General features: G+C 64.5%; 1 protein-coding gene across 6 annotated transcripts in view; it reads left to right on the forward strand.

Annotated features, from left to right (window-relative positions):
- LOC111161775 (strawberry notch homolog 2) overlaps positions 1 to 12,625 on the forward strand; it is a 51,897-nt gene that overhangs the window by 18,187 nt on the left and 21,085 nt on the right. For 3 of the 6 annotated variants that reach the window (XM_022525712.1, XM_022525718.1, XM_022525714.1), the window contains 2 exons: positions 986 to 1,059; positions 1,613 to 1,724. In XM_022525712.1, the coding sequence (XP_022381420.1) occupies positions 986 to 1,059; positions 1,613 to 1,724 (186 nt within the window). Of the gene's footprint in view, positions 1 to 985; positions 1,060 to 1,612; positions 1,725 to 10,898; positions 11,137 to 12,625 lie in introns of those variants that run through there. The other 3 variants (XM_022525715.1, XM_022525717.1, XM_022525716.1) reach the window with 3 other exon arrangements.

Raw genomic sequence — 12,625 nt, forward strand, 5'->3', positions numbered from 1 at the left:
TGGAGGAGCCTGGCTCTGGTGGCCCCGTGGGAAGGCTGCTGGTCTTCCACCTGCCAGAGCCAGCTAGGACAAGTGGGGACACTGACTGCAGCCAGCGGGCCCCTCCCCAGCGGTGGCCGGGGCCTCCCGGACGTGCTCCCACGCAGGCCATGGTGTGGCTTCGGGGAAGGGACCCCTGCTCAGCAGGCCTATGCGTCAGGGTGGGACAAGCCTGTCGTGTGGGCAGCGTGAGCGTCCACTGTCCACGCCCCCAAGCTGGTCCTATCAGAGCCCAGTGCAGGGCCGCCAAGCCCCCACTGACCTCAGGGTCACCTTTCCAGCCCGCCATGACTGTTTCTCAAAGCGGGCTCCCCAGAACCCCTACCAAGCTGGCTTGGCCTGCGGGAGCTCTGAGAAGGCCAGGCTCTCACCCCCCGGGAGGGGTTCATCCATGGTGCTGCTGGGAGCCCCTCGGAGAAGCCCTCGTTGCCACACGGACCTCCCTTGGGCCTGGACCAGAAGGTGCCCCAGTCCCACCCTCTACTTTCTGGAGGCAGGGGGGCCTCCAGGCAGGGTCCCCGGCCCTCCAGCACACCTGGGTCCTGTGTGGAATGCAGGTTCCCAGGTCAGACCCTTGGGTGGGCCAGCAGTCTGAGCCCCCCAGGCCCTCCAGAGATGAGGGGGTGCTCCTAGTCTGGAGGTGGGTTGCGCCCCCCTCCCCCGTCCCGCCCCGCCCGTGGCTGGGTGTATGGCGGTGCCCGTGGCTCTCCGCCGGCCCGAGCCCTCCACATGCACGGATGGGTTCCTCCGTCTTCACGGTAGTCCCCTCCGTGGGCTCTCCTGGACGGATGGGCAGACTGACGCACGGAGCTGTGGTCGCTCCCTGGAGACCCGGCTGGGGGACCACAGGGTGCAGTTTCTACCCAGGCTGTGGCGGCAGCGTCCTCCCTCCTCTTTGCTGACTGAGCCCCCAGTGGGCGCCCCTGACACTCCCGCTCTGTTTCAGAGCGCCATGCTGCACTGCCCGTGGTGGACCGCCTTCTCGCCCACGCCGTACCCAGCCTTCTCCAGCGAGAGCCCGTAAGTCCCTCTGGCCTCCGGGTCCTAGCTCGCCCTGCCGCGCCGTGCCCTGCGGCCATGGAGCCCTCCAGAGCTTTCACAGTTCTGCGGGCCCTGCCAGAACAAAATAGAGCTCATGGCCCGTGGAGGGCTTCGGCATCCCGCTCAGGGGCTTGTGGGCTGGGCCCTGGCCACATGGAGGCAGCTGAGACTGACTGGCTATGGCCAGTCTTAGAAAGAGCCCACCAGGGAAAAGGGCAGAGGGCTCTGTGGGTGCCCTCCGGGCTGAGGGTGAGAACTCGGGGTGAAGGAGCTGGGAGGGCATGGCGAGTGGGGTTTTGAAGAGTAAGTAGGAGCCTGCGAGGGGTTGGCCGGGAGCAGGCCAAGTGCCCGGCTCAGGAACGGCCTGTGGAGGAGCCTGGCCGTGCCTGGCGACTGCAGGGCACTGTGTCCTGGGACACGGGCATGTGGGCCTCTCCAAGGAGCTGAGTCACCTGGACGCTGGAGCTGGTCCTTGGGCCGGTGGCTCCTGCTCCTGTCCTAACGTCCGCTCTCTGTCCCCGTCTCTCTGCAGCCAGTTCATGAGCTCCACCTCCTTCCTCGCCAGCCAGCCCTGCGTGGACACCAGCTACGGACCCCCCACCACCACCCCCAGCTTCCTGCCAAAGACGGGCGACTTTCCTCAGGTAGGGACCTGGAGCCGCGGTCCCCCCCGCCATCCCCGTGAGGGTGCATGGGCGGCCTTGGCCCAGCTCAAGTGCCCATGGTCTGTACTTGGGAAGAGCTGCTGCCCCCGTGGCCGAGGACTCCCAGGTAGCCCCGGTGGCTTCCCTGCAGTGAGAGAGCCGGGCCGGAGGCACACCCCTGTCCGCTTGGTGCTGGCGCCCCAGGTGTGGCTGTGGGGCGGCGTCTGGGGGCGCTGGGTCTGCTTTTCCAAGCGTAGCACCTCCCGCTCCTGGGCGCAGGCCCCCATGCTTGCCCCGTCTGGGTGCCGTGGCGCCTCATGCCCTGTACCCCTGGCAGGGCAATGCTCCATTGGGTGCCAAGACCAGACTGGGTGTTTGTGACCCGAACGGTGGCCGTTTGAAGAGTGTAGCCCACCCGCACTGGAGGAAGAGACACGTGCAGTTTCATTTTGGGGGGGACTCTGATGCACCCTCGCCGGCCGCGTCTAACGGCTTGCCCTCCTTGCGGCAGGCCCCAGAAGCCAGGTTCCTCCAGAGAGCATTTGTGGGAAGGAGCCCAGGCAGGATCTGAGGCTGGGCAGGGGGCAGCCTGGCGGTACTGAGTTTCCCTCAGAAACGTGTGGGACTCGGTTTCGCCACAGCTGGGGTACTCGAGCACGCAGTTTGGAACTGTCCGTCCCTGGGGGCTCGGGTCCCCGGAGCCTCAGCTTTCCTTGTACAGTGGGGGCTTGTGTGGCCCCTGGGGAGCCGTCCGGGAGGATTTGGCTCAGCTGGAATCCCCTGGACCCAGGCAGGATGGGTTCCGACTGGCTCCCTCCGCGGGGAGCTGCCCAGTGTCCCTGTAGCACCCCGCGGGGCCTGGAGCCAAGTCCAGAACGGGAGCTTCCTTGGAAACAGGGTCTTTGCACGTGTCACTGAGTTAAAGTCGGAAATGAGCTGATCATGGAGCAGGGTCCCCTAAACCCAGTGGGTCCTTGAAGAGCCGAAGGACACGGGAAGCCCAGGACAGTGGCGTCAGCCACAGGCAGGGCAGCTGGGAGCCTCAAGGGGCGGCTGGGGGTGCAGCCTGGGAGGCCTTCACCCGGCAGGACCACATGAGCACGTGCGTGTGTGGTTCAAGCCCTCCCTCTCCAGCTTGGACCCCGTGTGGCCCCCTGGGAAGGAGCTTGGCTGGGCCTGGAGGACGTGCGAGCACAGTAGGCTCAGCTGGCCGTCGGGGCTTTGCAGGCCTCATCTGGCCCCCAGCTCTCCCAGGGGGAGGGGGCAGCGGGAGAGGGATGGGGGGTCCCCATGGTGGCATCCCAGCAGCCTTTGCAGGCATACGTGGATTCTCCCGCCAGCTGCTGACACGCAAGGACGCACTGGCCGCTCTGGTTTGGCGGCTGCTGTCGCCCCGCCTGCGAAGCACCCGTGTCCACGACAACGGGTGCGGCTGGCGGTCCACGGCCTGACCCCCTCCCTGAGCCGCCATGCGTGCTCTGAGCGCTGATTGAGTTCTTCCGCTCAGGTCCAGGACAGCTCCTCGGCCAGCCCCAGTGTCTCACGATGCTGGCTCCCAGCCAGGGCGCCCCCTGGTCTCCAGGCTGGGGAGCTAAGGCTCCTGGGAGCTGAAGCCCCAGCCAGGGCCGCCCGCCCGGCTCGCTTCCATGCGCTCTGCTCGTGCCGCTTCTCTCTCTGCTCTGCCCAGAGCCAGTGCGCTTCCTTTGACCCACCCTTGGGGCCGCCGCACCTGTGTCTCACCGAGTGTGGGGGTCGCCGCTCTGCGGTGCAGCTCGGCTCCGCCCGGCTCACAGATACCTACCGAGCGCCTGCTGAGCTCGGCAGTGGCCCACCCTGGGCCACCAACCCGGGAGCTGCTGGGACCCGATCTTTCTTCTAAAGCAGCAGAACCTTCTTCGAACAGAATCTCTCCCCGGTGCTACATGTGGGATTAGACAGATATGGGACCAGAGTCCAGTTGGGGTGAAGGGTCCTGAGGCCCCGTTAGCCTCCTCCACTCCCTCGTGACCCCCAGGCCTGCGGGTCACGCTAGGAAGGGGGCCAGACCCCGCTGAGCCTCAGCCAGTGGGCCTGCCACAGACACCCTGTGCTCCTGACTGACCGAATGACATCACCATGATGACCAGCAAAGTGATAGCCTCAGAGACGTCCCCTTCCTGGTCCCGGGACCTGTGATGTGTCCCCTCCCAGAGCAGAGGGGACCTTGTCAGAGTCCCGAGTTGGGGTGACCCTGGGTTCCCGGGGGGCCCGGCGTCCTTACCAGGTCCTCATGAGAGGGAGGCAGAGGGCCGGGGTCCCAGAGATGGGCAGACCCCGCGCTGCTGGTGGGGAGGATGGAGGGGGACCGCGGTCCAGGAAAGGGCAGGAGCCTGGTCTCCCTGGGGCCCCGGGGGGGATCATAGCTTTCGGTTTTGGACTTGTGATTTCCAGGACCACAGGGTAATAATAAATGTGTGCTGTTTTCAGCTGTAACATTTGTGGTAGCTTATTATGGTAGCGAGAGGACACTGACGCACCATGTGAAGCCCACATGTGGCCCATGGCGCGTTCTGACGTTCTCCACTGTGCTATTAATCAGAAGGAGTTGGAGCTGGGCTGCAGCCAGGAGTGAACATACACCTACAGGCCTTGATATACCTTCTGCTCACTAAACCCAAGCCCTGAGTTTCCTGGTAGCCAAAGCAAAAAGAGAAAGGAGATGAGCTGTGTGACTCTGCCTGCAAGAGAAGCCTTCTCTCCCAGTCTCCTTTGGGGCATGGAGCAGTTCCCTGGGATCCGCGTCCCTCCCCTCTCTTCAGGGAGGGCGTCTGGACTGGGTTCCCAGGCCTGTGCCTAGTCTTGGCTCCAGCTTCACTGTCTGAGGGCCTTTGTTCCTTGTGTTGTGACAAGGGCTAACCTGCTGAGCCCTGGGGGGACTGGGTCCCTCCCTCGGTTCCACGCAGGATCCAACCCAGACCCGGGACGTTGGCAGGGGGTTGACTGTGCCTCTGTATGGGGTCCCTGGGTTTTTGTTTGTTTGTTTGTTGTTTAATTTTAGTTTTATTTTTAAGTAAACTCTACACCCAAAGTGGGGCTTGAACTCACAACCCTGAGACCAAGACTCACATGCTCTGCTGACCGAGCTGCCAGGTGCCCTGGGCTTCCCGTTTTCTAGCTTCCGGGTGGGGCCTGCAGCCCGTGGGACCCTGCTCTCCGGAGTGCAGAAGGTCAAAGCTAGTCCTCACTCAGAGGCCACTCTGTTCCCCTGGATAGTCGCAGCTGACCCTCTGCAGAGGCCCAGAACCCAGGGGCCAGTTCCAGGATGAAGGGCACGTGTACCCAGGGGTTACCTGAAAATTTCAGGGCTGATACTCTTTTTGTATGTGTCAGAGTTTTGTGATGAAATGAACCTTACGGCACTTCAGGTGCATAGGGAGGGTGGGAAACAGTGCCGGCTCTCCGCCGTCTCACACGCTGCCCCAGTCTCCTACACGTTCTCCGGCACGTTCTCGTCGGGTGGCACTGCGGTCCGTCCCCCCAACGCAGCCAGCAGACCAGAGCGCCCGGCCTGGAGCACAGAGGCCCCTGCAGGGAGCCGGGCCCCACTATGCAGGCTGGCCTGGGGCCTGTGCGCTTCCCAGGGTGCTGTGTTCTCGGCGGGAGTCCTGCGGGCGGGACGCTACATTCTCGGGTGTCACCTGTGTGCCTGCCCTTCTACGTGTCTTCCTGTGCATGGCGCTGACCTTGAGCCCTGGTCGGGGCAGTAGCGCTGGGGTCCTCCGCTGTCCCCCGGCCACGGTCAGGTTGCTGCTGCGTTCCCCTCTCCCCCGGGGCGGGTGCGTCGAGGCTGCTGGGGACCCTGGTCTGTCGTGGTGGGGACGGGATGGATTTCCTCACGCGTGGCTAGATGTGGCCTGCAGTGACCGTCACCGTGGTGTCTGTCTAGCAGACACTGCGGTCCCTTTTCCTCCACTGTTTGTCGGCTGGAGGGCTTCTGTGGGGAAAGCTGGCCCTCCGCTTCTTTGGCCACCTGGCTGTGACATGAAGGGCCACTGTCAGGGGCTGCACGCTTCAGTGCTGCTGCGTGGGCTGCTGGGAGTGCCTGTCTGTGTGTCCCCGCTCGGAGACGTCTGGGGTGACCCAGAGTCAGTCCCTGAAGACCCCGCCTCAGCCTGCACACCACCCGCTTCCCCAAGGAAGGCCTCTTCTGACCGTGGCTGGCATGGAGCCGCTTAGGTCCTCCGGCTCTCACTGGTGCCCCCAGTAGTCGAGGGGTCCCCCTTGGGGTCTCCCACCCCTGGGTGTGAGTGCATGGCTTTTCTTTTATTCCTTGCTTTTGATTTAAGCTGTGATTTGCAAATCATACAATTCAGTGACTCTTAGCAAATTCGGAGGGTTGTGTAACTATCACCTCTGTGTAATGCCAGAATGTACCATTGCCCCAAAAGGAAACCCCACATCCACCAGCATTCCCCACTCCTCCCTGTTCCCCAGGCCCCGGCCCTCACAAGCCCCCTTCCTGTCTGTGGAAGAGCCTGGTCTGGACGTGTCACACGCGTGGACTCACACCCCGTGTGGCCTCCTGTGTCTGGTTCCCTCCCTGAGTGTCATGGGCTCGGGGTCCATCCCCGGGCCACGCGCCGGGGGTGCCTCTCTCCTGCCAGCAGCTGAGGGACGTGTCCGTGTGTGAGGGACCCACTGTGTGTGCCTGCTCTTTGGCTGACGGGCATCTGGGTGGTTCCGCAGTGGGATTTTTGTGATCCTGAACCCCGGCTCTGTGAACATCCGTGAGCAGGCTTTTGTGCAGACTCGGGTTCCAGGTTGGCTGAATCTGATCGGGGGGTGTCTGAGGACACATTGAGGTCGGCTGGCGCTGAAGGACTCAGGGTCGCAGACCACGTTGCCCAAAGCCTTGTGCTTCCAGGCCCTGCCCTATGCTCTCCCGACCCTGGGATCTCTGGGGTCCTGGTTGTGGATGTGCTGCCCAGCCCATGTGCCCCTGGGAGCGGGTGCTGCCCTGACCCCTCCCCCCAGGTCCACCTGGACCCCGAACATCCCGGCCGGACTCTGGGGGAGGGCCCCTGTCTCCAGACCGAGCCCCCTCGTGCAGTGAGTGGGGTGGGCACCGCCCTGAGTGTCCCTCCCAGCGTCTCGGGTGGGCCCTGCACCCACCCCAGTAAGGACACTTTCCGTGCGCCGGCCTGGGGCTTCTGGGAAGCCAGGATGAGGTCACACTCAGGAAAGCGCTTTGCAAACTCTCAGCAGCTCTCCGCTGAGGGGCAGACAGCACTGCCTGCTCTGCAGAGGGACTTCGGCAGGGAGCAGAGGTCGCAGCACCCCCCCCAGCAGCCCCTGGTAGTTACCGGCACTGGCAGCAAGAGCCAGCAGGACGCTGCTTCTCTAAGGAAGCCTCCTGGTTCCCGCTGAGCCGCAGCCAAGAACCCAGCCCCCGCTCCGTGGTCTGTGCCGAGGGCCACTCTGTGGTCTGCCCGAGCACCACAGACCAGTGGGAGCAGGAGCATGGGTGTCTCCACAGGATCGCTGCACAGAGGCTGGGACAGCCAGGAGCCAGGGGACGAGGCGGTGAAGGGTGGCCAGGTGCTTGGAGAGTGGCCCCTGCAGAAAGCCCTGGGTCGGGGTCCAGGCCCCCACACCCCTGACTGCAACACCACAGAGTGCTCAGGGTCAGTTGTCCCCACAGCAGGTCAGCTGTCCCCACGGCAGTGGGCTAACTGCTGTTTCTTCGGGGGCCGTGTGAGCCAGGGCTGCCCCACCAGGCCCCACCAACAGGGTGACCTTGAACCACAGAGAGTATGCCCTCACTGTGCTGGGGCCAGGCCCCCCAGATCCTGGTGTGGCGGGGCCACGCTCCCTCCTTGGGCTCCAGGGGTGGGTCCCTTCTGCCTCTCCCAGGTCCGGGGCCTCCAGGCATCCCTGCGGTTGCGGCCACATCACTCAGAGCCTGTCCCGGGGGCACGAGGTGCCTGTCCCGGGGGCACGAGGTGCCTCCCCGTGCATCTGTCACGAGGACGCACCAGTCATTGACGGCCTCACGGCCTCCCCTTCCTGTACGACCTCAACTGAACCGACTGTACGTGCAAAGATCCTGTATCCAAATAAGGTCCCGTTCCCAGGTCCCGGGGGCCAGGACGTGAGCATGAGTCTTTGGGGGACGTAACTCACCCCTGGACAGGAACATCCCAGCAGTGAGGTGTGCCTGAGGGGACCTGCAGTGCCCAGCCCACCCTTCTGCCCCGTGTCCACCCCCACCTCCCCGGAAGTGGTGGCCTGAAGCCCAGCAGGGCATGGCTTGTGTGAGGGCCCGCAAGGCGGGGAGGAAAGGAGGCAAAACCCCAGCACAGACTGGGGGTTCTTGGGGAACAGGGCAGCTGGGCCATGCCCGCCCCTCTTCACCCCGCCTGGCCCAGGGCAGAGGGTCACCCCGGGGTCAGAGGGGGCCCTGCCAGACAGCACCCCAGCTCCGAGGCAGCCAGATGGGGACGGAGCCAGTCCTGTCCTTGGGGGCGGCCCTGCTCACACACATGACCTGTGTGTAAGTCACTATATTTGACTTCCGCCGGGGCCTCTGCCCAGGTCCCCACTCAGCCCCTATGCCTCCATCCAGGTACGCAGCAGACCCCCAACCTGTGGCCTCCAGGGGGGGGTGGGCAGGGCGGCCAGGGGCCCAGTGGGTGCTGGCTTCCCTGTCTCCTCAAGGCCACCCTTGCCCATAGTCCCGCCGTCTGCCACTGAGATCTTGGGGACGGATAGTCAAAGGTCAGAAACTGCTGACACCTGACAGACCTCGCGGCGGTTGGATCCAGTCATGAGAACTCGGCACGTGTACTTCACGCGTCTTTCGGGTTTGGTTTCTAGTCATTGTTTTAAACCTCAGTCCAGGTCCACGTGCCTTGAAATCCACGCTTTGGGGGCATCTGGCTGGCTCAGTCAGGAGAGCGTGTGACTTTATTTATGTATTTGACAGAGAGAGACACAGCGAGAGAAGGAATAGGAGCAAGGGGGGTGGCGAGGAGTGGGAGAGGGAGAAGCAGGCTCCCCACTGAGCGGGGAACCCGATGTGGGGCTCCATCCCGGGATCCCGGGTCACAACCTGAGCCGAAGGTGGATGTTGAACCACTGAACCACCCAGGTGCCCTAAGCGTGTGATTCTTGATTTCAGGGTCTTGAATTCACGCCCCATGTTGGGTATAGAGACTATTTACAAAAGAAAATGAGTGACTAAAAACTGTTAGAAAAAATAAAATAGGGGCGCCTGGGTGGCTCAGTGGGTTAAAGCCTCTGCCTTCAGCTCAGGTCATGATCCCAAGGTCCCGGGATCGAGCCCCGTGTCGGGCTCTCTGCTTGGCAGGGAGCCTGCTTCCCCCTGTCTCTCTCTCTCTGCCTGCCTCTGACTATTTGTGATCTCTGTCTGTCCAATAAATAAATAAAATCCTTAAAAAAAAAAAGAAAGAAAAAATAAAATAAGGGCACCTGAGTGGCTCAGTGGGTTAAGCCTCTGCCTTCGGCTCAGGTCATGGTCTCAGGGTCCTGGGATCGAGCCCCGCTTCGGGCTTTGTGCTCAGCAGGGAGCCTGCTTCCCTCTCCCCCCCTGCCTGCCTCTCTGCCTACTTGTGATCTCTGCCTGTCAAATAAATAAATAGAATCTTTAAAAAAGTAAAATAAAATCCACCTTTTTAAGGTAAATTCACAGGGTTGTGCAACCACAAGTTCTGTCCAGTTCCAGAACTTTCCATCAGCCCCGAGGAAACCCCGTCCCCATCAGCCATCCCCTCCCCCAGCCCCTCAGCCCCCACGAGTCCCCTTCCCGCCCGTGGAGGAGCCTGGTCTGGACGTGTCACACGCGTGGACTCACACCCCGTGCGGCCTCCTGTGTCTGGTTCCCTCCCTGCGTGTTGTGGGCTCCGGGGTCTGTCCCCAGGGCAGCGCATGGGGGCCTCGCTCCCGCTGGGGCCGGGGACGTGCCCACACGTGGGTGGGCCACATCCCCCTGTCTGGGGACACTGCTTGTCAGCACCTTTTGGCTGCCGTGAGGCGTGTTGCTGTGGACGTGCACTTAGGGTTTGGTGGGACGTGTGTTTCCGTGTGTTCAGCCGTGTACGCGGCCGTGGACCCGCAGGGTCGTCGGGTGACTCCGTGTGCAACTGTCCGAGGAGCTGCGGGACTGTTTCCGAAGAGACTGTCCTGCGTCACGTCCCCGCCTGCGTGGCGGCCGGCTCCGACGTCTGCACGTCCTGGCCGGCACTTGTCACTGCGTGTCGGGGTCGGGCTGTCCGGGGGGCCGTGACGTGGCGTCTCCCGGCTCTGGTTCGCATTTCCCTGCTCCCGACGGTGTGAGCGTCCTGCTGCTGGTACTTTCCCTTCTACATGCAGTGCCGGGGCGGGGTGGGGGGAAGGGTGGGGGGCTGCGGGCTCTGCGGTGCAGACAGGACAGGAATGCCACAGTGGCCCTGTGGGACTGGAGCCCGCGATCCCTTACAGTCCCCGACAAGGCCCACGGCCCAGGGTCCCCCCCCGCCCCCCTCAGCCACAGCCCCGCAGGTGCTCCTCACCCCCAAGCACGTGCTGGGAGCCCGGCCTAGCCACGCGGCTACTGTGTCCTGTGGGACAGGGCACCGTGAGGTGCTCGAGCAAGGTCTCTGACCCACGGGGCGCTGCCCGCCAGCCCAGCCTGTGCCCCGCTATCTGTGTGGGGCTGAGGGTGCAGGGCCAGGCAGGGAGAGGAAAGAAGGGGGTTTGGGAGACAGCCGTACCCTTGGCAAAGTTCCAAGAGAAGGAACAGGGTAGGGGCCCGAGTTCCTGCAGGGAGGCCCCCCAGCTGGGGCCGTAGCATGAATAGAGGCTTCGGGGGAGCCCGGCGAGGCCTGGAGACAGGCTCCAGGGTGGCTGGGGAAAAGCTGTGTGGAGGGGCGTGGAGGGGCGGGCTGGGCCTGCCTTTTCTCCCTGTGGCGTGGGGACTTGTGCCCCTCCCTGCCATGGGCACCCCAGGAGCAAGAGCAGGTCCCTGCCGGCCGGCCAGGGCGGTCTGCACCCGGAGTACCCGCAGGCTGGGGAAACCGAGGCACGGGTGGGGGGGGGGGGGCGGGCGGCGGCCGGCGGGGTGAGCGCCCGCGGCTGGGGGGCAGCGCGCGGAGAGCTCTGTGGCTAGATTACGCCCAGTACAGGAATTCTCGCTCTGCCAGTAATCACCCTGACTTCCCAGGCAGCCATCATTTCCTGAAAGTCAGCAGCCTTAGGGGAAGTAGGCGCTGGCGGTGACTAACCCGACATGCAAATGCGGCCGGGCCGAGAGCGGCCCAGCGCCGCCTCGGTCCTGCGGGAGCCGCCCGCCGCCGTCCAGGGCGCCCTCCGCTGCCGCCGCCCCCTCGCCATGTCCCAGCTGCGCTTCTGGCTGCACTTCGCGGCCCTCAACAAGGTAACTGCGCGCGGCTCGCTCCCGCCTGCCCACAGCCGGCCCCCCGCCGCCAGAGCCCGGGCCGCCGGGACCGCGGAGAGCGCCCCATGGCGGCCGGCCCGACCCTGACAATCTCGGGGTGTCCTGGGCCGGAGCTGGCGGAGTGCAGTTTGAGGGGGGCTCCCAGCGGCCAGGTAGGAACGGCATCCTCCCTCCGTCCCTCCTCGGGATCCCCAGGGGTCCCGGACGGCTTCCAGCCACTAACCCAGGGCTAGCAGGACAGAGCCTGTCTCCACAGGGGCGTTTCTGGGGTCCGAGTGGCGCTGAGCAGCTGCAGGTCCCCGAGGGAAGCCCAGGGTGAGGTCTGGGGTGGGGCCATCCTGTCCTGTGCCCCCATTCTGTGGGGGACACTGTTTGGCAGGTCTTCATCTGTCCGGGGAGCCCCAAAATGCTGAGAGACAGTAACCATGGCGGTGACCCTGTGACCTCCCTGGTCCCCCAGAACAGTCAGGGTGACCCCCCACTCCCTCCCCGCTGGGGGCTGTTGCTGACGGAGTAGGGTGGGGGCCTGGCGTCTTAGGAGGCACTTTGCTGGGAGTCCGTGGAGGGTGATTTTGGGTTTGGGTCATCTTGGGGATCTGCTGGTGGCCGCTGGGCATCTGGTCCCGACCCAGGGGCTGGTGAGCCGCCCACCTGGGAGGGGTCAGCCCTCGCCTCATCCTGCCACCCTTGCCGGGCAGGGAGTGTGGCTGGGAGGGACCCTGGTGCCCCACGTGAAGCCCTGCCTGCCTTGGACCCAAGAATCGAGTGGAGCAGTGCCCCGAAGTGGGCAGAACCCTCCCACTTTGCTAATAGCCCTTCTTCCGGAGCAGCCGTGTGCGGAGTTCCCGCACAGGACAGAGCTCCCGGGGCCCCACGCGCAGGCCCTCCGCTCACGCCGCACGTCCGCACAGTGACGGGCAGGCCCCGTCCCCTCATTCACCAGAGATCCTCGCTCTGTCCCAGGACTCCATCCGACCCCACGGGATTTCCGTTGTCCCTCTGCTTCGGACCCTCCGGGTCAGGACCCTGAGTCCACTGTTCCTCGTGTGGATGCCCTGGGAGGTCGGAGGAGGGCTGGCCGGGGGTCCCGCAGGTCGTCCCCAGGCTGCGTTCATCCCATCAGGGGTCCCTGCTGCTCACACAGCTCCTGCCTGTGGACGCTGGCCCTGTCTCCTGCCGGCTGTGCTGTCCGGGTCCACACCATCCTCATGGGAAGGGGTTGCTCTGCGCCGCCCACGCAGGGGGGCCCACAAGCACCCACGTTTTGCCAGGTGCCATTCCTCTTCTTCGGCCCTGGTCAGGGCCCCTCCCCACCTGCGTACACTCCTGCTGTGCCTGCTTCACCTTCAGGAAGCAGGCCCACCCCTCGGGGCCTCCTGGCGCTGCCAGCCTCATGGCCTTAGGGGCACTTGTCACTGTGACCAAGCTTGCGGGGTGATCTCTGGGAAGGCCATGCTCAGATGTGGTT

Source organism: Enhydra lutris, unplaced genomic scaffold (assembly GCF_002288905.1).
Source record: "Enhydra lutris kenyoni isolate GAN:26980312 unplaced genomic scaffold, ASM228890v2 scaffoldscaffold86, whole genome shotgun sequence".
NCBI classification, from domain to species: domain Eukaryota; kingdom Metazoa; phylum Chordata; class Mammalia; order Carnivora; family Mustelidae; genus Enhydra; species Enhydra lutris.